Here is a 27,164-nt window from a genome sequence, read left to right as displayed (position 1 = left end):
TTATTATATAATTTTATTTATACATAAGTACATCTATTTGATGTTACAATGGTGAATTTGTAGGTTAAAAGTGTACAATATATAAAACGCCAATACACGGGGGTGTCAGAGCTCTCGACAACCCTGGTAGTGGTGGTGCAGTGAAACACAACACCATATTCCACCACAGGAGTGATGGAGGTATAGTGAACTAGAGTGGCAGCACAACACCACAGTCCACCACAGTCACCTCTTTGATGTCACTATGGTTGACTGATGCCCGCACCACATCCAGGCCGCTCACCACCTCACCGAAGACCCGTGACCAACGCCCTGGATGGTCCCTCAAAGTGATGGCAAATTGGGCACTGCGGTGATCCAGCCACCGCGACCACACATCCCCTGCCCTGGCTGAGCCCCGGGACTCTCCCTTTAGATCAGGTAGCAGTGGGGCTCCTCCTAGACCATCATTGCTCTCGTAGTCTCCGCCTTCCACCCACTCCCCCGGCCGACTCTTGCGTGATACTCGGAACAGTCTAGTGTTGTGGTAGCTAGGGCCCTGCTGCCCCGTACACAACAACACAAACTGTCTAGAGAGCAGTGTATCAGGGGCTAGCTGGATGGTGACCCGCCCTCTTGTCGACCCCGCCCACCCAAAATCAAGAAACGCCAGGGTGGAGGAAGGGTCCAGCATATTCACAACATCACTGTGCTGAAGAAAATGAAATTAATAATTCTGATAACTGAATAATATTACGATGACCAAACCACAACTCAGAAGATGTAGAAGCGACAACATTTCGGTCCATCCTGGACCATTTGATAATGGTCGAAGATGGATCGAAACGTCGTCGCTTCTCCATCTTCTGAGTCGTAGTTAGGTCACCATTTCTTCGGCTACCTTATTGTGACTCGTCATCTGCAATAATACTATATTATTTAAATTAATAGTTTTCTTCAATAATTCATAAAATACATTCCAGAGATAAGTCAGTGAGACTGGTGAAGTCTTATAAAGTAACCTGGAGGGTGTGGGCGTGGGCAGGCAGGGGCTGACGCAGGAGTGGGTGGAGGCACAGCTGCTCATCTTGCAAAGTTATCCTGGCGACACGCTGACCATCTTCATCTTGTTGGACAGCGAACACCTGGCCATCCTCTACCAGCCTCTTGATGGGTTCACCCATCCTACGGAGGTCCTCAACCTGTGAACAGTGCCAGCCCCCATTATTACCCGTAGAAATTTGTCAGCCCCATTATTGCTTGTAAACTTTGTCATTCCCCTTATCACCTGTAGAAAATGTCACCTATGGACAGTGTTCACTGTCAGCCCTATAATCACCTGTGGTCAGTTTGGTCCCCCCCCCCCTTCCCATTATCACCTGTGGACAGTAGCAATCCAGTTATCACCTGTGGACAGTATCAATCCAGTTATCACCTGTGGACAGTATCAATCCAGTTATCACCTGTGGACAGTATCAATCCAGTTATCACCTGTGGACAGTATCAATCCAGTTATCACCTGTGGACAGTATCTATCCAGTTATCACCTGTGGACAGTATCAATCCAGTTATCACCTGTGGACAGTCAGCCCTGCTATCACCTGTTCTTAGTACAGGTGGTAATGTAATATTTATTTTCATATTCCACTTGGAATGGCAATACTGTACCTTGCCATTCGTCGCTGGAGAAGGACAGCCATACCCTAGTACAAAGAGTGCTTGTTGGAATACGATTTTCACTTTCTTGTACTGTAATTACAATATACAGTGGCAGGAATCTGGTCTCGGAGCCAAATTCAGTTGTGTGTTGCACGGGCACCATGTGATAAATAGCTGGACACTCACTCGAGTCTTAAGAGATGTAATGAAATACAGTATTCGTTCCCTCTACAGGTGGATGGCAAGGATAGTACAATGAAGGATGAGATTGTTCAAGGCAATTTCATCCACAACGTTTAGAAAAATATGACTGAAAACAATAACCCATATATTGTGTGTTAGTTTAATATGACAACCCCATGGTGCACGTAAAAAAAACAAAATTTATTCCACAAAATTTTTTCTTCTTATAATGCTGAAATCAGTTGTGATGTGAGTCACAGATGCCCGAGTGCTCGTGCTAGAAACTCCCGAAGCCAGTCACGCGGGTGATTCAAGAGCAGCGAGTTGCCACAAATTGTTTTTTTCTATATTCATTCATTCATTCATTCATTCATTCATTCATTCATTCATTCATTCATTCACTCATTCACTCATTCACTCATTCTCTCTCTCTCTCTCTCTCTCTCTCTCTCTCTCTCTCTCTCTCTCTCTCTCTCTCTCTTTTTTTTGTCATCTTATGCACATTGATGTTATTTACAATTTGTACACAGTAGAATGAGCATAATGTTCCAAGTAATTATGATACATGTGTCACTAATGTGTACACTAAATATGTTTATTGAACAATATTACTTGTTCAATTCTCAATTTATATACTTATTTTACACTGTCACACACTATATATAATGTAAAAAAAAAATCAGAACTTCACAAGGGTGTGATAATTACTGAAGCAGTCAATGGCACACAAGGTAACTTTGCATTTTATGCAAAGAGAGCAACTTTTTCTTTTTCTCTCTTTGCAAACAACACACACATTTACCTTTTTGCACATATTCCCATACCTGGTATGTAACCAAGCTTGCATATTGCAAGGTAGACTTTGCAAGCCAATCTGTCGGAAACAGCAGGAGGCATTATCGGCACAAAACCTCATTAAAACACTACCATTTCTGGCCAAAACTTTACAAGTACAGTAATTGTGACAACAGAGAAAGACTAAGTATGAATTTGTGTTTCTTGCCTGATTTCACCAAATACATGTTGAAACTTTTCAGCACTGTTACATCCACAAGGTGAAAAAAAACTATTTCTTGAGTGGCGAGATCTGCATACTGTACATGTTCACTGTATCGTCCTTATCAATGTCTGTATCACCCATATCTGATCATTTATGTTAGTTCTTTATCGGGTTTTGGGCTATAAACATCACTATCAGGATCCTCTCAAATACTATATATTCTTCATGCATTTCATCCTCCGGGAGTGATTTTTCAACCACATGACCCATCTGAGACCGGGAGCTGGAAGCACATTTGCCAGCCATGGTAACTCACTTGAAACTGAGCCTACCCACTCCTGTGGGGCATGCTGGGAATGTTTCTCAAGAGGACAGATGCTAACTGGAGGCCTCAGGACTCCATTTGCTACCCAGGTTACTGCATGCGAGTTCTGAATCTTATGATATACAAATGAATGCCATCCGGTGGTTGGCGCACCTCCCATCAACAGACTTACGGTGGTTTGTGCAGTACAGGGGTTAATGTTGAGAGAGGTAATTAGCATGTCCGGTACAAAGAGCCAGGAGGCGGGGCATAAAGAATTAAATCTCACTCCTCTGTAGTCATTGATAGGTAGGCATCTTCATCATTATTAGGTAGCACCCACAGTGTGGAAAATGTACTCACCATCATCATTGGGCAGCAGTAGTGTTCGTAATCGTTCTTGGTGGCTGAGCTGTGGGACTGGGTGATCCTACCTGTCAGACACAAATCGATTGGAATTATAATTAAATAATAATTCATTATACGAGGCAAAAAATAAAAATTAAAGTTTTTTCTATACCAACCCTAAATGTTCAGGGACCCTGAAACTTACAATTCAAAGTTCTAGCGAGCCAATGTTGTTCTAGTGAACAACATTAAAATTATTCCTTTAAAGTTAAAATTATGCACACGTGACAAAGATTTCAAGCAAAATATGCCCACCTACCAACCATATCAATGCTATTCTACAGTAAACAATATTCTCCAAAGTACTCCACTCTTTGCTCCCTAAGGAAGGCCCAAGATTTGGGTGTTGGCCAGGAAGGGCGACATTCCCACACTGGCACTACAACCCAGCTCTAGAACCATACAGGTATAGGGTATTAGGCAACACTGGAGAAACACCTTGAAATGACCTCCAGAAAAATCAACCTACAAAATCTCAAAGCTTTACCAAGCCCTCGTCAAGTGCACATGAAGTGTTCACACCAACAGTCGAGTTGCTTGACAGGCTGTAAGAAACTGACTAGAACTCTTCAAATCAAATCAAATCAAATGTTTATTCAGGTAAAAGTACATATGTACATACATGATGAGTTACAAACATAATGTTGGATTAATAGATAGAGTTAGTACAGTACATACAATGCCTGAAGCCACTAATACGCACAGTGTTTTGGGCAAGGAGTAGGAAGACTAAAACTTAGTACTAATTGAGATCACAGCATGAGTTGAAAAAGGGTGGAAAAAAAGGGTATAAAAAGAAAGGTCTCGTGGTAATATAGTCAGAGGCTGCCATCAGGTAGCATTACACACATCACAATCCAGCTCATTTTGCCACAACATACAAGGGGTACTAAAATGCACGAACCTAAGCCACCCACCTAACCTACCCAACCTATGCATAGAAAATGTGGGTGCAGACGATGCATCACAATAAAGTGACTGAAGAGTTGATATGCAGCCCATACAATGAATGACAATGAAGAACTGTTGATGTTTCAATCAGGGAAAATTGCTAGGGCAATTTTTAACCAGCTGTAGTTTGTTTTGGGTCTACCTTTCTGGGTGCCTAACCCAGTAGATGGCAGACATAGAATACTTCCAACCTCATGGGGGTTTCTATAGGCCATGGCTCCTTGTGCCTCTCTGAGGGGGGCCAGGTTCTGGCTCATGGTCTCCGGTAGGCTAAAGAACTCCATTCACTTTGACTGATGCCAGGGTCTAATATATGCAAATCAGCCCGGTATAGCTCTGGGAAGCTGGAGGGGCTCTCCACAGAAAAAGCCAAATGCTGATCCTGGTTCCTGCTAGGCTATGGATGGATTTCAAAGACCTGATGTGTTAGGCTAAGACTTGGTGAGCAACTGAGGCTTCCTCTTAGGAAACACATCTGTGAGATGAGATGGAGTTTTACCAGGAAGTTCCAAGAAAATGCGCAATCTTCAACTACATATCATTTTGCAGACATTCTTACAAACTGAGAACCTAACAGGTACAGTATATGGAAAAAGACAAGAGTCCCAATCTGCAACAGTGGTAATCAGACGGTTCTAACCTGGAGACCAGTATCATTAACATGTGTGGTAACCAAATCATTAGAGTAATTAAAACCTAATGGGAAAAATATCTTAAAAGAAAAAACATATTATCAAAGATGCAGTATGGTTTTGAAAACGAAATGCCCTGCATAATAAATTTACTCAGTTTTATGATAGAGTAAAGAAATGCTTGCATTAACTGCATCTATTCAGATTCCAAAAAGGAATTTAATAGTCCCCCTCCTTAAGAGGTTGATAGAAAAATGAGAGCAGTGATTATAGACAATGTATTGGACTGGAGTCATCTCACTATTGGAACTCCACAAAGATCAGTACTAGTGCCACTACCTTGTGGTTACCTTGCGATGATTTCAGGGCTTAGCGTCCCTGTCCTCAACCAGGCCTCCTTGTTGCTGGACTGGTCAACCAGGCTGTTGGACGCACGCACCTGCTTGCAGACTGACGTATGAATCACAGCCTGGTTAATCAGGTCCCTGTCAATCACTAATGTTCATTATTTACATAAAAGATATACCAGAGGGGAAAGACCTGACCTGGGGGGGGCATATTGTCGGTCTTCACGACAACACAAATTATATAATTTAATTTAAAAATAATTTAAATTAAAGTGGTATATGAATTATATGGTATATACAGTAATATGCTTACAGAATGATGTCACGCCACCGAGAAGAATAAAAGACACAGATGACTGCCGCGTCCTTTATAGTAACCGAGATAAAATAAGTAGACAGAACAAGACATGGTAGACACCAGGACTGGATTTAGCCAGAAGCTAAACAAGCTTCAGCTTAGGGCCTGAATTCTTTTTCATTTCATACAGTTGTATTATAATTTTTATTTAATTGTTTAACATAATTAACATTAGAAAATTTTACCCAAATATTAAATAAAATCATTAGTTACACAGGTTTGTAGAATTTTCATTATTTTATAACAATGCATTATAATTAATGTTAAGAGGGGTCTCGGTGGTAGAGGCGGATTCAATCTCGAAGCACAATCGAGACTCCCAGATTTGAATCCCAGGTGGGTCATAAATGGTTGGGTGTGTTTCGTTTCACTTAATGCGCTTAGCTAAACGAACTAGAGGGTTCAGTTCCTGAACCGATTATGTGCCTCTGTAATCCTTTACACCACCGCCCACGGGATGGGTATGGGGTGCATAATAAAGAAAGAAATTGAATAATGCATCTGTTTACCTAGCTGTGAGTAGGTACCCAGGAGTTAGTCAGCTTGTTGTGGGGTTGCAACCTGGGGAGGGTCAGTAGTTCCACCCTGGGGTGGGGGGGGGGGATGGGAGGGATTTGTATATAATCCTAACATGTCATTAACGACACACTGGCTGCCTGTCCCCTGACAATGAATTATTTCACTATTATTAAGTTCCAGAGCAACTCGACTTAGTCTCTCTTTTTAAATGCAAAGGTCATTTATGCCCCAGGAAGACCCCATCTTACCTGAATTTACCTGAGGTCCACCATCTATCTAGTGGCCAGGGCGGCCGTGATGGGGTGCAAGTTATGGGCGCCGGGACACCAAGAGGACCAGCTGACACAGGTAAACAGACGCCATGATGTGTCCAGGCTTTGTTTACCTTCGTCAGTAGCAACTGTCCGAATGCTGCACCTGGCCACGACCTCCCCCTCATTTATCCATATTAATCCACATTATACACATATATACATTACTAGTATACTAGCAAATGTATATAAAATTTATGTACGCTCTCGTTCTTAGCTCATATATGCTTAGTTTTTGAATCATTAAATGAATAATAGTATTTTTTAAAAATCGAATAAAGTTCAATAAATTGTATTTATTATTTATTTATTTATCATTATTTATTTATTTATATACAAGAAGGTACATTGGGAGTTAACAGAGAACATAGAAATTAAGTTGAATTTACATTCTTGTTAAGGTATTGCAGGGAGTGTCCTCTGACTCCATAATGATGTAATTTAAGAAGAAAGTTTTGGTGGTTGACAGTGTCAAAAGCCTTACGCAGGTCCACAAATAACCCAACAGGGTTATTTGTGGACTCACTTTTATCAAGAGCTGCATGTATTAATTTAATCATGGTCACTGCTTGCAACACAAGCGGGGATGTTTCTGGCGGGGGAGAAAGAAACAATTGCGCAGCGCGTCCCGCGGCGTTGCGCGGGCAGTTTGGGGCCGTATAAATACGGGCGCACAACGGGGCTCCGCCTCACTCCGCCTGCCCTCGCCGCTGCCCTCGCAAAACTGTTGCTCAGCGAGTCGTAAACACAGAAGTTTAGCCCGCTCAACTGTTCTCACAGCATGGACCCTACAACAGTTCCTCGCGACAACGACTCGGAGTGACCCGTTAGGGGCGTCCTGCCCTTCTCAACATTTAAGGTAGTTTTTGTGTTTGTTGGCGCGCGGGACCAGTGTTTGTGTTGGCGCGTCAGACCAGTGTTTGTCTCTTTGTTGGCGCGCGCGCCCTGAAGCTTGCCTGTTGGTTCAGCGTTGGTGACCAAATGCAGGTGCAGTGGTCCTAGAGGGGAAGGTGACCCTCGGTGTTATGGGGCACTGGGTTTTTCTCCAGTAGGTGGCTGTTATTTGAACCACACTCGGGAGGAGGCCTGTCCACCCCTACCCTCTCCTTCCCCATCTGCTCAGCCCTGTCCTTAAGCTCCCCACCCAGTCGACGTGAGGTATGCTGTTGGGCGTCTTCTGTTATGCCGTTATTTATTATTTACGTTCTTTATATGTCCTTCCTTACAGTCTGACTGTTAGTCAGGGTGTGTTTCCTCACGCTACAATATTTACTGTAATTTTACCTTTGCTTTCGCCCCTAGCTTTAATTTTCATGGATTTGTATTTTCATAAGTTCCTTAATTTATTAATGTATTTAATGGTGGCAAGCTGCATGTTTCTTTTGCAGGCTTTTCATTCAGGTCTGTTTTAACTTTTGCTTATTGCCTATAAGTTATTAGGTAAAGTCAGCTAGGTTAGGCTAGCTGCCGAGTCACAGGCCTCTGGCCACCAGCTTTAAGTTTAATGGACTAGTTTTTCCATAAGTTTCCTTAACTTATTAACGAATTTATTGCAGTGTCAAGCTCCCTGTTTCTTTTGCAGGTTGTACATTTAGTTTTATTTAACTTTAGCTTATTAATGCCTTTAAGTTATTAGGGAAAGTCAGCTAGGTTAGGCTAGCTGCTGTGTCACAGGCCTCTGGCCCCTAGCTTTGTTTTCATGGACCTGTTTTCCCACAAGTTTCCTTAATTTACTACTGAAATTTATGCAGTGTTAAGCTGCATGTTTCTTTAGCTGGGTTTAAATTTAGGTTTGTTTTAACTTCTGGTCATTGCCTTTAAGTTAGTAGGTAAAGTTAGCTAGGTTAGGCTAGCTGCAGTGTCACAGGCCTCTGGCCCCTAGCTTCGTTTTCTGGATTTGTTTCCATAAGTTTCCTCATTTTATTATTGAATTTTATGCAGTGTCAAGCTGCGTGTTTCTTTAGCTGGTTTTACATTTAGGTTGTTTTAACTTTTGGTCATTGCCTATAAGTTATTAGGTAAAGTCAGCTAGGTTATGCTAGCTGCTGTGTCCCAGGCCTCCGGCCTCTAGCTTTAAATTTTCTTGGACTTGTGTTTTCCATAAGTTTCCTTAATTTATTATTGAATTTAATGCAGTGTCAAGCTGCATGTTTTCTTTCGCAGGTTTTACACTTAGGTTTGTGTAACTTTGCTTGCCTATAAGTTATTAGGTAAAGTCGGCTAGGTTAGGCTAGCTGCAGTGTCTCAGGCCTCTGGCTCCTAGCTTTGTTTCATGGACTTGTTTTCCATAACTTTCCTTTATTAATGAATTTTATGCAGTGTCAAGCTGCATGTTTTCTTTAGCTGGTTTTACATTTGTTTGTTTAACTTTTGCTATTGCCTTTAAGTTATTATGTAAAGTCAGCTAGGTTATGCTAGCTGCTGTGTTCACAGGCCTCCGGCCTCTAGCTTTAAGTTTTTATGGACTTGTTTTCCATAAGTTTCCTTAATTTATTAATGAATTTTATGCAGTGTCAAGCTGCTAGTTTCTTTGCTGGTTTTACATTCGTTTGTTTAACCTCTGCTTTGCCTTTAAGTTATTATGTAAAGTCAGCTAGGATGTGATAGTTGTCGGGATCGGGCCCCTTGCCTCTTGCTTTAAGTTTCTTCTGGCCCTGCATTTATGTTTAGTTTCCTCAGCAAATGTCCTGCATTTTACATTGCCCTTGCTGCATGTTTTTACTTTACTGGTTTACAATTGTTTAACTTATGCTTCACCTTTAAGTAAAGTCAGCTAGGATGTCCTAGATGCTGTCTTCGGGCCTCATGCCTCTCCCTTTAAGTTTATCTCGGACTCGTATTGATTAGTTCCATCAGCAATTTATTACTAATTATGCATTGCCTAAGTGCATGTCATTTTACTTACTGTTTTACCTTTATACTTGTTTCCTTGACTTTGTCAAAGTTATTAAGTACTGACGCTAGACAGTACCAGTTTCGTTTACCAGTACCAGTAAACGTTTTTACAGTCGTTTTGTCTGCCCGGTGTAGCCCAGAAGAATCTGCAGCCTCCCGGCTGCTGGCTTATCCAGACATGTGTGGCCTCCCAGGACGCTGGTTATCAGACGTATTGTCTGCTCGGTGTAGCCCGGAATATACTGCGGCCTCCCAGGCCGCTGGTTATCAGACGTATTGTCTGCTCAGTGTAGCCCGGAAGATACTGCTGCTTCCCAGGCCGCTGGTTTATTCAGACGTTTAGTCTGCCCAACGTAGCCAGGAAGGTTGACAGCCGCTGCCGTCTTAGCTGACTGCGTTCAGGGGCTGCTCCCCAGCCGACGTCCTTCCTGCGATGAGTTAAGCCGACGTCCTTCCTGCGATGAGTTAAGCCGACGTCCTTCCTGCGATGAGTTAAGCCGACGTCCTTCCTGCGATGAGTTAAGCCGACGTCCTTCCTGCGATGAGTTAAGCCGACGTCCTTCCTGCGATGAGTTAAGCCGACGTCCTTCCTGCGATGAGTTAAGCCGACGTCCTTCCTGCGATGAGTTAAGCCGACGTCCTTCCTGCGATGAGTTAAGCCGACGTCCTTCCTGCGATGAGTAAAGCCGACGATGTTCTACAGGTATTATATTTATATTGGTCATATAAATACACGGCCTTTCTGGCCGCGGGTTTATCCAGACGTGTTGTCTGCCGGTGTAGCCCGGAATCTACTGCGGCCCCCCAGGCCGCTGGTTTCTCCAGACGTTTTGTCTGCCCAATGTAGCCACGAAGGTTGTCATAGCCGCTGCCGTCTTCGCTGTCTGCGCTCGGGGGTTCATGTCCAGCCGACGTTCTTCCTGTGGTGAGTTAAGCTGGCGATGTTATTCAGGTATCTTATTTACATTGGCCATATAAATATGTGGTCTTTCAGGCCGCTGGTTTATCCAGACGTGTTGTCTGCCTGGTAGCCCGGAAGTCACAGTGGGCCCCCCCCCCCCCAGGCCGCTGGTTTATCCAGACGTTTCATCTGCCGGTGTAGCCCGGAACGTTTCCACAGCCACCGACTGTGGAAACTTACAAGTGTTAATCCCGTTTCTCTAACGAATTATAGTCCAGCTTTATTTTGAGCATACTTTGTTTTGCAATTTATAATTATTTGTTATAATTGTATTAATTGTAATTATGTTATAATAGCACAGTTTGCCTAGTTTCCTCAGTAGTTACAGTACTTTCGTTTGGCTCTTGCAGTTATTCACGTCGCTTATTTGGTTATATTTATGTTATGCATCTCCTCTGTTCCCTTAATGTAATATGGCTATATATCCACGCCGATTGTATACCCTTATTTTGTACTTGCAGATACCACGTGCCATGCCTTGCCCTATTCATAATTATGTTCTACATCTCGGCGCTAACATGCCTCCTGTTTCAGGTTACCTCGGACTTTCTTTCCCAATCAGCCTCCTTAATTTACTCCGACAGTTGATGCGTTGCTCATGTCGCATGTTTATTTTTGCGTTGCTGTGTCCAGTATGCTTGCCCACTTTTACCCTGCCTTACGTCATCAAGTAAAGACAGCCAGGATGTGCTATTTGCAGAGTTACCAAGTAATTTATTAAGTAAAGTCAGACAGGCAGTGCTAGTTGCAGAGTTACTAAGTAAATTATTAAGTAAAGTCAGCCAGGATGTGCTATTTGCAGAGTTCCTAAGAATTATTAAGTAAAGTCAGACAGGATGTGCTATTTGCAGTATTCGCGGGCCCTTATTTTAGCTTCACGTCTCCTGGCCCTGCATTTTTGCCTAGTTTCATCGGTAGTTACAGTAGTTTATGCTTAGCTTTGCAGTTTAGTTTCCTCAGTGGTTACAGTATTTACGCTTGGCTCTTGCAGTTTATTCACGTTACTTATCAGGTTATATTTGTTATGCTTTCCCTCCGTTCTCTTAATGTAAAAATGGTTATATATGCACGCCGATTGTATACCCTTATTTTGTACCTGCAGACTTCACGTGCCATGACTTGCCCTATTCAGGTGACCTGGACAGGGGGGTGGCCCCCACGTTGCCTGGGGCACGGTACACTCCAGCAGATGGCGGCGTCGAAGCGTCGTCGGGAACGTCGTATATTTAATGATATCCCGTTCTTTGCCTTCCTAAGACAATGTAAATTAAGATTTTATACGCTTATATGGAAGGTTTCTTATTTTGTACTGGCAGACATCTCGCGACATGCCTTGCCCTTCCTCTTAATTACGTTCTACATTTCAGCACTAACATGCCTCCTGCTTTCAGATTACCACGGATTCCTTTTCCCAAACAGCCTACCTTAATTTACTCCGACAGTTGATGCTTTGCTCATGTCGCATGTTTAATTTTGCGTTGCTGTGTTCAGTATGTTTGTTCATTTTCCTCGCCTTACGTCATTACGTAAAGTCAGCCAGGATGTGCTATTTGCAGAGTTACTAATTAAATTATTAAGTAAAGTCAGCCAGGATGTGCTATTTGCAGAGTTACTAAGTAAATTATTAAGTAAAGTCAGCCAGGATGTGCTATTTGCAGAGTTACTAAGTAAATTATTAAGAAGTCAGCCAGGATGTGCTATTTGCAGAGTTACTAAGTAAATTATTAAGTCAGCCAGGATGTGCTATTTGCAGAGTTACTAATTACTAATTACTAGTCTTTTGCTGGGCTACCTTTATGCTTCTCCCCTTTCTGTCTAGGTATGTTTAGGTATGGCTAGCGGTGCGCGAGCCGCGGCTTATCGGTTCCTCCTACGTCTGCGTGTCTGTTAATTTTGTTATTGTTGGACTCTCAATTTGATTTGTATTTATTACGGAAAAATTTTTCTCCCGCAATTTACTCTTTGTTTAAGTTTCACGTTCAATTTGTTATTAAGGGACTATCAATTAGGATTTGTATTAATCTATTGCTTTGCCTCTGTGCCTTTAAGTTATTTTCAGCTAAGGTACGCTAGTTGCAGTGCATTCGGGTGGCCCCCCCCCACAATTTTTTTTTTCTCCGGTTATTTCGTCCTATTACACTCGTTTCCCTCATTATATATTCTATTCTGAATTTTGTGCATTATATCTGACCACCCATTCTTCATCGTATCGACAGTACATTAAGTTACATTTGGATGCTACCGAGAAGTTTAGCATGGCCTCGCGCACGGTGTCATGCAAAAAACTGGCCATTCGGCCTTCCTTTCGGCAAGCTCAAGCCAGTCAGTTAGCATGACGTCGGCCAGCTTGTGGTTGGCCAGCGCAGCCAGCATGCTGTTGGCCATAGGTCGCTAACGTTCTTTGGCCATCTGGCCTTCTGGGCTATTTTACTCTTCTTGTTCCTTCGCCATTGTTGTTTCCTACTACGTAATAGTATTCTATTTAATTTTACCTCATCTATCATTAGGTTAGGGGCCCCTTACCTCCAACCGCTATTCCTTCCACTGCGCTCTGCCCGCTTGGCGCTCAATGCCGGTTTCTTCTGTTCCCTTTATTCGCAGCCACGACAAGCCGGAACCCCCCCCCCCCCCCTTCACACCCTACTGCGGCGAGGAAGAGAACGCGAGCCGGATATTCCTCTGATCACCATCAACGCACGCAGCGGTGCAGGGATGCAGCCGCCCAGGGCCTACGTTAATACTATTATCTTCTCTTTATTTGCTGGGCTATATGGCAGTATTAATATTACTCCGTACCGTTACTGTCATTCCAGTATTATTTTATTAAAATATAAATTGTTATTATGGTTTGGCGTTGCTTTCTTAATTTCTTCCATTCTGCGGCACTTGCCGTCATCTGTTATTTACGATATTACATTGTATTCTTCATTGTACGATTATTTACGACATTGTATTCTTATTATTATCCTTATTACAGCTACTGAATGGCAGCTCCCTGCCGTCGATTTCACTTTGCTCCTGTTCTAAAGATGTTGCCGAAGTTCACGGCGTACTAGCTGCGGCTCGCAGACGCTCATTGACAACACAAGACTACACTCAGCGGCCACTCAAGGCAGACTCCTTGGCTTCTATCCAGCCCAATCACCCGTCTGGAGGCAGAGATGGGATAGAGACCAAGGGTAATGTTCCCCGCTCACATTCTACATCCGATTAGGACACAAGCATGTTATAGATTTGGCTTTAAGAATTGGTTCTTATTCCATTTTATTGTTTATGTATATGTTGCTTAGTTGTTATACCCTTTCTTGGTATATGTATTGTTTATATTCAAGATTTATAGTGTTTCGTCTTACCCTGTTATAGTTGCTTTGTGCCTCCTTGCTGTTCTACCGGTTTTCTCCCACCTTTGCTCTTAGCAAAGGTACTTCCCCCTTCCGTTTGCTGGAAGATTCTTAGATTTGTTAGCCCCCCCCTTCATTGCTACAGTATAATTATTCGGATGCTCTTTATTCATCCAGGATTGTTAATTAAGGTTTCTCTTAATTCCTGCTGCCGGGCTCCCTCCCCCGTTTTTCGTCTCCGTTTGATTCAGCTAGGGTTTCCCTCTCGTCTGTGCTCTTGCCTGTCACGATAACACTGCACGCCGCTTCTGCCCACCCTTACTGCCTTATATCTTTCAGCCCGGGGGAGGTGAGCTACGCGACAAAAAATCGACGCACGCTCCGACTGGACCAGGTATCGCTTACATGGTCAGGAATCAACACTCTTCGGATCCTACAAGCACAGATCCTACAAGCGCTCCTGTCACCAGGCGAGATTTCTCCAGGATCCTACGCGCTGCCCTCTCGGCGCTAGGCTTGACTCCAGATGACTACGCTCCGCACCCAGCTGTCTCGGGACGGGCTCGCCACATCAGAAATAATGGCAAACGGCAGGCGGAAGAGTAGTGCTCACATCCTACGTCAGACGGGACGTTGTTGCTCTGCTACATTGAGTGCCTCACGCGGCCAGCTGGCACTCGCCCTTCGGGGGGGGGGTCCGGCCGCTGGCCTGCGGTGGGGGTGCAGCGCCGGTCCCCAAGTGTCCCGCTGTCCGCAGCTAATACTTTGCCCAGTCTAGGTGCTAGTAAGCCCTACTTGTAGTCACACCCCCTTCTCCTTATCCATTAGGTCTTTTACGGCCTCTTGGCCGGGTACATTACGTGTTATGTGGTCTCTCACTTATTAGTTATTCTTTGTGTCCTGCCTGTTATATCCTAGTGTTATATAATTACTACACATTTGCACTCGGCCTTAATTCTAGTACCAGTTAACCTTTAGGTTTCTGCAGAATTAGTTTCCATGTCACTATAGGCTAAGGTCTCATACTTACTACGGGTGTACCTTTTAAGTTAAATCTAGTCCTTGGAATTGTTACTGTTAATTCTTACTTTATATATTTACTTTATATATTTACTTTATATATTTTAATATAAACGTTATATATTCCTTAAATTATATTTGAAACTTTGTATATTTACATGTTCAATATTAAGTTTTATATAATATCAACTTTGTTAAGCCTATAATAAACCGTGTTTAATATAAACTTTATATAATTACTTACTTTATGTGAACTTTATATATTTACATGTTCTGCAGAATTTAATCTTCAATAAACTTTAACGCCCCATACTGCCAGTATCTTTCTCCCCCTGGTCAGAAAATGGTCACTGCTTGCAACACAAGCGGGGATGTTTCTGGCGGGGGAGAAAGAAACAATTGCGCAGCGCGTCCCGCGGCGTTGCGCGGGCAGTTTGGGGCCGTATAAATACGGGCGCACAACGGGGCTCCGCCTCACTCCGCCTGCCCTCGCCGCTGCCCTCGCAAAACCCCACCCTCCCCCCCTTTTGCAAGCGGCTGCTTTTGTACCCCGTCATGCTTTGCACAGTTGTCCCGATTGTCTCCCCACTGCATGTGGGAAGGGGGGGTGCAGCGCCGGTCCCCAAGTGTCCCGCTGTCCGCAGCTAATACTTTGCCCAGTCTAGGTGCTAGTAAGCCCTACTTGTAGTCACACCCCCTTCTCCTTATCCATTAGGTCTTTTACGGCCTCTTGGCCGGGTACATTACGTGTTATGTGGTCTCTCACTTATTAGTTATTCTTTGTGTCCTGCCTGTTATATCCTAGTGTTATATAATTACTACACATTTGCACTCGGCCTTAATTCTAGTACCAGTTAACCTTTAGGTTTCTGCAGAATTAGTTTCCATGTCACTATAGGCTAAGGTCTCATACTTACTACGGGTGTACCTTTTAAGTTAAATCTAGTCCTTGGAATTGTTACTGTTAATTCTTACTTTATATATTTACTTTATATATTTACTTTATATATTTTAATATAAACGTTATATATTCCTTAAATTATATTTGAAACTTTGTATATTTACATGTTCAATATTAAGTTTTATATAATATCAACTTTGTTAAGCCTATAATAAACCGTGTTTAATATAAACTTTATATAATTACTTACTTTATGTGAACTTTATATATTTACATGTTCTGCAGAATTTAATCTTCAATAAACTTTAACGCCCCATACTGCCAGTATCTTTCTCCCCCTGGTCAGAAAATACTAATAAGTGCATCGTTAGTACTTTTTTTGGGTCTGAAGCCATATTGACAAGAGCTAAGTATATTGTGTTTGGCTAGATAAGAGTAAAGCTGCTTGTAGATTAGTTTTTCAATTATTTTTGACAAGTTTGGCAGGATTGATATAGGTCTGTAGTTGTTAACATCAGTGAGATCACCACATTTGTGGACAGGCGTTACTCTCGCTTTTTTTTGTAGAATATCTGGAAAGGTTTGGAGTTCAAGTGACTTGTTGAAGAGCAAAGCAATGACATGAGCTAAAGATCTGGAGTTTTTTTGTAAATTAAAGTTGGTATCTCCTCGAGGGCACTAGACTTGGTTTTAAGGGAAAGGATTATCTCATTAACATCAGTGGAATTTGCAGGCGTTAGGTACAGAGACTGTGGATAGTTACCTGTAAGATAGTCCTTAACATCAGTACTGGAAGATGGAATATAATTTGCAAGGGATGACCCAATGGAAGAGAAGAACCTATTGAACTCAATAGCAGTGTCAGAGGCTGAAAGCTGACCATTGTTATTGGACAGGAGTATTGGTTTGTTATTTAAAATCTTCTTTGATCCCAATATTTGTGAAATTGTGCTCCAAGTTTTCTTAATGTTGCCCTTTGTGTGGGTAAATTTATCTTCGTAGTATTTAATTTTGGCTCTTCTAATTATTTTAGATAGCAATGATGAGTAATTCCTTGAAAATTCTTTGGAGACGATTCGATCCTGACCTATACTTCTTCTCGAGGTCATGTTTTTTTATTAATGGATTTAAGAATTCCCTTTGTAAGCCAAGGATTGTTAAGCCTTTTAGTTGTGACTTGCTTCGTTAGCATAGGACAGTGGGTGTTATAAAGGCTGAGAGCTTTTTGAAGAAAAGATTGCACTGCTAGGTTGATGTCCCCTATGTTACCTAACTCGGACTCCCAGTTGACATTAGCAGCAGCAGTTATAAAATTGTCTATAGCAGTTTCATTGTGCAGCCTAAAGCTTATCTCCCTTGTCTCTAGAGGTGGTTTGTTAATGTTAGTTAGGAGAAATGTGGGGTAATGGCCTGTAGTGCTATCGGTGATTATCCCTGAAGTAAGCGGAGAGGTTATGTTGGTCCAGATGTGATCAAGAGTCGTGGCAGTACTATCAGTGATTCTAGTTGGTCTAGTGATTAAAGGTATGAGGAAGCAGGAATTCATACAGTTGAGAAAACTAGCAGCAGGAGGGTTATCAGGCTCCCAGAGGTCAATGTTAAAGTCCCCTGTGATAATTAGATGGTTTTTGTTCAGTTGTTACATGGTTGTAAAGCCACTAGCACGCATAGCGTTTCGGGCAGGTCCTTAATCCTAATTTTCCCCGGAATACGACCCGCCAAATTGTTTAACAACCAGGTTGATATATATCACATAAGCTCCATGAACAATACAGGATTCATAGGAATAATGTACAATGCCTAAAGCCAGTAGTATACGTTTCGGGCATTAATTAAAAAAACAAAATACATAGGAGTATTTTGGTTCACACACTATAGTTTACCATAGAATACGCTGCTAAGTTTTCTTTCATGTAATAATTATATTGAGGGAAGATGGAGAATATTTTCAGGTGAAGGAAAGTCGGCTTCTCTATAGCCATATTATGGACACAATAATTACTTCTCTTGTATTGCTGCTTGGCTGGGATTTTACGCCCATATATCACTCTCATCCAGACACAGTCATTTTATCCCAGTATAATGGCGACTATATTGTCACATATATAACAAGTACATTCATTTTGACTAACCAACTAGTATGTATAAATACTTTAGCTATGACATAAAATGCCGTATATATACAACTATGGAAACTATGGATATACACACAAAGAAGCAACAAGAAGTAATCACCTTCTGAGTAGATTTACGGATAGTTACTGATATTTGAACTGACACAAAATGTTAAAGATGAACCCATATTATTTTAAACAATAAATTTAAAAAAAGTACTTCGTGAGTAAAATTAATTTTATTTTCATATAAAATTTCAGAAAAATTATATACTTTTGCAATTATTTTTAGGGTTTGGTGAAATTTGTATAAAAATCTCATGATTTTCATATATTGAAATAATATAACCTGAGTGCTGTGCTGCGCTTTATTTTCTTAAGAGAACAAGGCTCTTCAGCTATATCTTGAAAATTTTTAATTGCCAATTAGGCACTGTATTGCATATTAACAATTACCCTATATATATATATGGCCCATGTATATCCTTTCTCCTTGGCGGCTAGGCCTAATGGTCTGTTATTTTCCTGCTATTTAACAGCAGGCAGTTCCCAATCTGTATGTACCATTCGCCGCACTTTACTGTATTAACTCACCAGCTTGGTTATAGCATTATCTTGTTACTGGGCTCTATGCATACTCTTAATAATTATTCCACTGTTTATTACCTTGGTAGATTTACTTTACATGTACTGACTGTTTCTCCTCAACTATGTTATATCATTTGTCATGTACTTTTGCTTATAGTCATTAAGCATAATTGGTGTTCTGCAGCTTTTTGCATTATCTGGTTTAAGTTCAAGTTCAAGTATGTTTATTGAGATAAGCAATAAATACATCTCAAAGGGATAGAGTAGCTTAGGCTATTTCTACCCCCCCAATTATCTGGTTACTTGGCTTTATGCGTCTGTTAATAAATGTTGCCACTAGATTTACTCTTAACTGTACTGCTGTATTTACTCTGCTATGTTATAGACTTTGTCTTATAGTCACTTTAGCCATCGATCATATTTTGTGTTACTGCAGTTTTACATCTTTATATATATCATTTCATTTTTTACTACATCTCTATACACTACATCTCATTTTTTTCTTGCAATGTATCTGTTATCATTTTATTAATTCTGCTAGAATTTATCTACTTAAAATTATCTGTTAGATTAAGGACCTGCCCGAACCGCTGCGCGTACTAGTGGCTTTACAAGATTGTAAATACTATGCTATGAATTCAGAGACAATTCTATAACCAATGTACCAACGATGTGTAAATATTTCATTCAAAATGATCTGCTACCAGAAATTTTAGCCAAATATCCCCAGTTTCCTAACTGTAGGTAGTAACTAAGTGATTGTAACCTATCCACCGTTGCCCACTGGATGGGGGGCGGTGTGCAGGACAAACATATCAATTGTGACACTAGCTCTCCACATATGTCAGTTGCTTAATTTAGAACCTGTACTTGTGGTCGATCTCGAACCCATTGTTGATGTGACGACTTTTACTGAATTTTGTAACTAGTTCATCAAGATTGTAACTTGCTTAGCTAAATGACTTGTGGGGTTCAGTCCCTGAGCCCATTATGGGCCTCTGTAACCCTTTCCACTACCGCCCACAAGATGGGTCAACCCGTTCTCGCAAATTTAATGACATGACATAGCGCTCGCGGAACGCCAGGCGAGTGTCTTACCACTACACCACGGAGACTAAATATATTCTCTCTAACCCAATGTACCTTCTTGTATATAAATAAATGAATAAATAAATAAATAAATAAATAAATAAATAAATAAATAAATAAAACTACTATTTAATAAATAAGTTCCCCCTCCATAATGGCTTGCGTTTTTCTCCCAGATCAGAAACAAGTATATCAATTGTGACTGACCAACCAATGTGTGTATATATACTTTAGTTACGACAAAATATACCGTATATGCAACTATAGAAACTGTGGATATACACAAAGAAGCAACAGGAAGAATATACCTTCGGAGTATATTTTCTGATATATGCACTAAAACAAAATATTAAAGATGAACTCATATTATTTTAAATATTAAATACAAAAAAAATTACTTCTTGAGTAAAAATAATTTTATTTTTATATATCATTGAAGAAAAATTATACACTTTTGCAAGTTTTTTAACGGTTTTGTTAAATTTGTATAAAAATCTCATTGATTTTCATATATTAAATTAATATTTAAAACCTGAGTGCAGTGCAATGCATTCACAACCGGGCTGCACAATCATTCCCTCGTATAAATAATTATATAATTTTAGATGCCAATCAGGTATTATATAACAACTGTTACGACCCCTGGGATCTTAATTGGCTCATCCAGGGTCTTTTATGTTCATACAGGGATCAGTCACTTTGATAGTGCAATAAATTAGTATGTCACATATGCACTTATTCATAAGCAAGTGCGAGAACGGGTTGGGTAGTGATAGGCCCTGATGTTAGTTAGGGATTATGTGGGGGTTCTTGATTAAATAAATATTAGAACATTAATTGACAGGTTGGGTTATGTAAGAGGGATATTTAATTAACAGGTATAACTTATACTGAGTGAATACTGAGCTAAATAAAGTTCATCACTGGTTAACTGCCAACAAACTCACCCTCAATATTGACAAAACTTTCTATATTTTGTTTGGCAATAAATCCTCAAATGAAATAAATCTCAGGATTAACAATACCCAAATTTGTAATAAAGTAGATGGCAAATTCCTTGGCGTTCTCAATGACCACAAGCTGAATTTCCTGGGACACATTTTAAATATATCAAAAAAACTTTCAAAAACTGTTGATGTGCTCCACACCCACCCAACTGGGCGGCAGCTTTACAGTCATGTGCTCCACACCCACCCAACTGGGCGGCAGCTTTACAGTCATGTGCTGCACCCCCACCCAACTGGGCGGCAGCTTTACAGTCATGTGCTCCACACCCACCCAACTGGGCGGCAGCTTTACAGTCATGTGCTCCACACCCACCCAACTGGGCGGCAGCTTTACAGTCATGTGCTCCACACCCACCCAACTGGGCGGCAGCTTTACAGTCATGTGCTGCACCCCCACCCAACTGGGCGGCAGCTTTACAGTCATGTGCTCCACAACCACCCAACTGGGCGGCAGCTTTACAGTCATGTGCTCCACACCCACCCAACTGGGCGGCAGCTTTACAGTCATGTGCTGCACACCCACCCAACTGGGCGGCAGCTTTACAGTCATGTGCTGCACACCCACCCAACTGGGCGGCAGCTTTACAGTCATGTGCTCCACACCCACCCAACTGGGCGGCAGCTTTACAGTCATGTGCTCCACACCCACCCAACTGGGCGGCAGCATTACAGTCATGTGCTGCACACCCACCCAACTGGGCGGCAGTTGAGCCTGGCCTCGGGCCGGGCTTGGGGAGTAGAAGAACTCCCAGAACCCCATCAACCAGGTACTTACACATTTCTTGGACACCATTGATGGTGTTATCTCTGAATTCCGCGATTTTTTCACATTCCATTATATAATGAGGCAAAGTATACAAATAGTTCTGCTGACAGAGTTTACATTTAGTCAAATCTTATTATTTTTGTTAATGGATTTAAGTATTCCCTTTGTAAGCCAAGGATTGTTAAGCCTTTTGCTTGTGACTTACATGACTGTAAAGCTGCCGCCCAGTTGGGTGGGTGTGGAGCACATGACTGTAAAGCTGCCGCCCAGTTGGGTGGGTGTGGAGCACATGACTGTAAAGCTGCCGCCCAGTTGGGTGGGTGTGGAGCACATGACTGTAAAGCTGCCGCCCAGTTGGGTGGGTGTGGAGCACATGACTGTAAAGCTGCCGCCCAGTTGGGTGGGTGTGCAGCACATGACTGTAAAGCTGCCGCCCAGTTGGGTGGGTGTGCAGCACATGACTGTAAAGCTGCCGCCCAGTTGGGTAGGTGTGCAGCACATGACTGTAAAGCTGCCGCCCAGTTGGGTGGGTGTGGAGCACATGACTGTAAAGATGCCGCCCCGTTGGGTGGGTGTGCAGCACATGACTGTAAAGCTGCCGCCCAGTTGGGTGGGTGTGCAGCACATGACTGTAAAGCTGCCGCCCAGTTGGGTGGGTGTGGAGCACATGACTGTAAAGCTGCCGCCCAGTTGGGTGGGTGTGGAGCACATGACTGTAAAGCTGCCGCCCAGTTGGGTGGGTGTGGAGCACATGACTGTAAAGCTGCCGCCCAGTTGGGTGGGTGTGGAGCACATGACTGTAAAGCTGCCGCCCAGTTAGGTGGGTGTGGAGCACATGACTGTAAAGCTGCCGCCCAGTTGGGTGGGTGTGCAGCAAGACTAGTAACTGTGTGACTCACCATAGATGTAAAGTGCCTTGTATAGTGACTGTTGTGAGCCTCTTGTTGAATCACTTGATACAAAGCATTATCGACGTGTATATGTATTTGTGTGAATATATATATATATATATATATATATATATATATATATATATATATATATATATATATATATATATCACTAAGAACTCTTTGACCCGGCCAGGATTCGAACCCATGCTGTCCAGGATCACCCCTCAACGTACACAGTACCGTGACCACCGCACCAATGATCGTCTATAAGGATTGGTCAGTCCTGGTGCTTATTAACTAAGCTCCCTGACTGATCAATATATATATATATATATATATATATATATATATATATATATATAACGATCGTGGGATCGGATGCACCCCGGCTGCCCGATACCGGGAAATAGCGGAGGGATGGGGTCCCTATAGTCTCTTCAGGCCATAGACCCAACACTCTCCTCAGGCCACAAATTTTACAGTCTCTTCAGGCCACGGACATGACGGATGAAGCGGAAGGTATGGCGAAGGATGTCATGACGGACGTCTTCGTCTCTCGCACCTCCCCCGTCAAGGAGAACGGGAACTGTGAGGCGGGGAATATTCAGCCTACGAACGGAACTCTGTAGTCTGACGCGAGCGCTATGAAATCGAGGGCAGTGAAGTAGAAGCTGCTTCACTGTATGCTCCTGGGTCAGAATCCACTGGCAATATGGGGAATCTACCAGCCGTAGACGATGGAGATGTGCGGCCAGGCAAGTGTGCCCAATCCGGAGACGAGTGATGGCAGTGTCGAGGAGTCGAGAATGATGACGAGTCCATGGACGCGGGGAGGAATCCTCCCGGAGACTCGCCAGAGAGGAGGACCTGAGTGCTGGCTCCATCATTGCCTCCCAACTCGCGAGGCCACCCGGAGTTGCGGGAGAATTTCGGAAAGGTCTAGAGGCACATTTGTAGAGTCATGGGGAGCATGCGCCATCCCTGCTGCTGCGTCGGCTACCTCATTGCCTTTAATACCGACATGTGACGGAACCCATTGGAGATAGATGGACCAACCTGGAGTAACAGAGTATGACAGCAGTTCTCCACGAATCTGTGACACAGTATGACGATGGACTCGTGGACGCCGAGAATAAGTCTGAATGGTCCCCAGGCATATATGCAACTGAAAATTCACACCCCAGAAGTGACTCGAACCCATACTGCCAGGAGCACTATGCATCTGGTGTACAGGACACCTTAACCACTCGACCATCACAACCGGACAAAAGATGATGGTAGCCGAGGTTATCTCCCCATCATCCCATCGGCACACTCTGATGGTAATCTTGGGCATAGTATTTTATCAAATCACCTTTGGGGCACACGTAAGGAACACAAATGCGAACATTTGTGTTCCTCACGTGTGCCCCAACGACTGGGGTGATTTGATAAAATGCTATGCCCAAGATTACCAACCGGGTGCCGGCAGGGGGGGGGTGGTTCAAATAGCTTCAGCTATCACCTCCTTATGTCCGGTCGTGATGGTCAAGTGGATTAAGGCGTCCTGTACATACCAGTTGCGTTGCTCCTGGCAGTATGGGTTCGAGTCACTTCTGGGGTGTGAGTTTTGAGTTTATATATATATATATATATGAATAATACACACCCCAGAAGTGACTCGAACCCATACTCCCAGGAGCAACGCAACTGGTAACTACAGGGCGCCTTAATCATCACGGCCATCAAAAGGAAGTGATAGCCAAGGCTATTTGAGCCACTTCCCCGACGGCAACTCGGATGGTAGTCTTGGGCATAGCATTTCACCAAATCACCTCATTCTTTGGGGCACACGTGAGGAACACAAAAAGTTACCAGTTGCGTTGCTCCTGGGAGTATGGGTTCGAGTCACTTCTGGGTTGTGAGTTTTCATTCGCATATAGTCCTGGGGACCATTCAGGCTTGTTTGCATATATATATATATATATATATTTATATATATATATATATATATATATATATATATATATATATATATATATATATATATATATATATATACACACACACACACACACACACACACACATATATAATGTACATGTGTGCAACAATAATTCTTTATTCTTCTTTGCTCTGATGAAGGCCATTTAAGCCAAAAACGTGTTTAGCATTCTCCATTTTCCACATGTGGTTTTTCTGCATAATGTACATGTATATACTGTACTGTATAACATTAATAATTGTATAACTAGCATCAAAAGATTGTCATTTACTTAGTTAAATGAGCTGGGTGGTTCAGTTTCTGAACCGATTATTTGCCTCTGTAACCCTTCCAACCACCACCCACAGGATGGGTATGGGGTGCATAATAAAGAAATAAATTGAATTGTAAAGTTCAACATATAAAGTCTCTGCCAGTTTGGCTTTCATTCTCAAAAGAGTACCAATGATGCCATTATAGTCTGCTTAATATAATCTACACAGCCCTTGACAAAAAAATGAGTTCCCAATTAGTTTCTTCATTGACCTGAGAAAGGCTTTTGATACTGTAAACCATAACTACCTCTTACTTAAATTTCACCACTATGGTATCCAAGGCCTTGCTCTGGACTATATTTGATCCTATCTCAGTGACAGACACCAATATGTAGCCATCAATAACAACCTCCCTCACTCTACCATTAACCGTAGGGGTTCCACAGGGCAGCATCTTAGGACCTCTCCTATTTTTTATATACATCAATGATTTGCCAAATGTTTCTAACATTCTTAAACCTATACTATTTGCTGACGATACTACTCTCATCTACTCGGACCCCAACCCCCACACACTAAATAATGTTATAAATAACAAATTATTAAAAGGCCACTCATGGATGTCAACCAGCAAACTCACACTAAACACAGAAAAGACCTACTATATTTTACTTGGAAGTAAATCATCCAATCAGACTTAACTTCAGATAGACAATGTTAACATTACCAATAAAAATGAGGGAAAGTTCCTTGGCCTATACATAGACAAGAGACTCAACTTCAGCACCCACATACAACATACAGCCAAAAAAGTCTAAAAAAAAAATAGTCGGTATTCTTTCTAAAATCAGATACATTATTATATTCTTCACTCTGCTTTCCTCTCATTATACTAAGCACTAATATATCCCTATCTTACATATGGTATCTGTGCATGGGGTTCAACTACTGCAAACTACCTCAAGCCCATCATCACCCAGAAAAAATCTGCTATCAGAAGTATAATAAACTCTGTCTTCAGACAACACACAGCCCCCTCTATTCAAGTCCCTTAACATGCTAAACATACACTCACTCCACACACTCTCATGTGCTATCTACATGTACAAAACCTTGTTTCTAAATGCTAATTTTAACTGAAACCTTTGTTTGATAGATGTAATAGAACCCATAGTCAACACACCAGAAATATATATCTCTTTGATATCCCCAGATTCAGACTAAATCTGTGCAAACACTCCATGCAGATAAAAGGACCCAGTCTTTGGAGCTCACTCCCTGATGAATTATAAAGCTGTCCAACCTACGCCTTATTCAAACGTTAAAAAAAAAAGTACCAAATTTCATCCTCAGAGTTTTCTACCTTGTGCTTCAAACTCCCACTGTATCATGTACTACCCACTTCCCCAATATTAGTACTTAAGACATGTAACTTCACCAGTGTAATCATTTCCAGCAATTTATATGCAGTTGTTATACTAAACTCAATTGCTACAATGTACATTTTAATAACATAAGATGAAATAATGTAACATAATGCAGTATTAATATAACTTAATATTAACTGAACTGCTGTAATGTAGCCCACGCCCTAATTAATTCAAAGATCAAAGTCAACGTTGATATCAAATCAGATGTCAGAATACTGTAGATAAAAACAGTCCCTGTGGCACTAGAATGCTCATCAAACTTGCAAATTTGGCTGCTAAGTATGACCTAATGCAAACAGCTGCTAAGCAAAAAAAAAAAATCTTTATGTAAACGAGTGCCTTACCAAGCAGCGTGGATCCCTCCTCTACTGGCTGTGTCAAATTCACAAACAAAACTCAAGTACTATCAAGCAGTGTTATACTAGGAATGGAACGATCATTGTAAAGAAGGAAAAAACAGGAAAAAAAATATGAAATAAAGTGTTACCAACAATTATTGGCCTACTTTAATGATTGTGACATATCTGAAACACAGAATCCTTCCAATTCCAATACTGAAAATAACTCGTGAGTGACTGAGCCTAGCCTAACCTCGTCCAAGACGCTGTCTTTCGCTCTACTGGTTTAATAATGCTCTCTTATCCATGTAAGTTCCTAACTAATCATTAAAGTCTTAAAGTACAGTATTTATGTAAGCATCTACCTCAGTATCTTAGCAAAATCTTACTCATATGTATAATCTTACCATTATATTTAAATTAAATTGTACAGTACTGTAATTTGATTTATATTAGTCATTTATCAGATTTTCATTTTTGTTTTCTTAAGTTCATACTAATTATAGGATCATAACTAAGCTATTTAAGGGTAATTATCATTAAGATTATTTTACTCTATGATTATTATTATTATTCTTGTCAATCTTTATTGATTCTTTTTATTTTTTTACCTAACTTCTGTATTCTTCTTGTCTATCTACAGTGATATTTATTTTACTTCTAATTGTTCCTATTATATGTGTATTTGCATTTATTGTTGTGTTTTTGCTATAATTACTTTATATTTACAGCAGATTTAGTATTTAACTGATGTTCTCTGTATTTCAGCAACCTCTCCTGCTCTGAAGGGGGAAGTGAGTACTGAGCAGTACTCAAGACGGGACAACACAAGTGACTTGAAGAGTACAACCATTGTGATGGGATCTCTGGACTTGAAAGTTCTAGTAATCCATCCTATCATTTATCTGGTTGATGTAACATTTGCTTGTTTG

The 27,164-nt window shown here is 41.6% G+C and overlaps 1 protein-coding gene and 1 long non-coding RNA gene across 7 annotated transcripts; one reads left to right on the top strand and one right to left on the bottom strand.

Moving 5' to 3' along the window:
• On the bottom strand, nt 1-6,750 carry LOC123764347 (peptidyl-prolyl cis-trans isomerase). Of its 6 annotated transcripts, none has more exons than XM_069338175.1 (5): nt 6,589-6,744; nt 5,456-5,601; nt 3,489-3,559; nt 1,002-1,181; nt 1-691 (listed from the first exon to the last, which is right to left on the bottom strand). In XM_069338175.1, the coding sequence occupies exons 3-5, from the start codon at nt 3,495-3,497 to the stop codon at nt 191-193; spliced, it is 690 nt and encodes a 229-aa protein (XP_069194276.1). In that variant the 5' UTR covers nt 3,498-3,559; nt 5,456-5,601; nt 6,589-6,744; the 3' UTR covers nt 1-190. The 6 variants fall into 6 exon arrangements, with proteins under 6 accessions (XP_069194276.1, XP_069194279.1, XP_069194290.1 ...); XM_069338178.1 differs by having other exon boundaries at nt 5,467-5,601; XM_069338189.1 differs by having other exon boundaries at nt 6,599-6,735.
• A 316-nt stretch (nt 6,751-7,066) lies between these two features.
• LOC138372662 (uncharacterized) lies at nt 7,067-15,985 on the top strand. The gene is made up of 2 exons (XR_011230892.1): nt 7,067-7,510; nt 13,485-15,985. It is a non-coding gene; the product is annotated as an uncharacterized lncRNA (long non-coding RNA).
• The last annotated feature ends 11,179 nt before the right edge of the window (nt 15,986-27,164 follow it).

The sequence above is a fragment of the Procambarus clarkii genome, chromosome 5, assembly GCF_040958095.1.
Source record: "Procambarus clarkii isolate CNS0578487 chromosome 5, FALCON_Pclarkii_2.0, whole genome shotgun sequence".
NCBI classification, from domain to species: Eukaryota; Metazoa; Arthropoda; class Malacostraca; order Decapoda; family Cambaridae; genus Procambarus; species Procambarus clarkii.
This window is presented reverse-complemented; position numbering and strand designations above follow the sequence as displayed.

What these genes read in the sequence shown, in the direction of transcription:
- LOC123764347 (XM_045752005.2), bottom strand. An exon ending in CCCACGCCCACACCCTCCAG is followed by an intron (nt 692 to 1,001) that starts GTTACTTTATAA and finishes CATTTTCTTCAG; the next exon opens with CACAGTGATGTTGTGAATAT.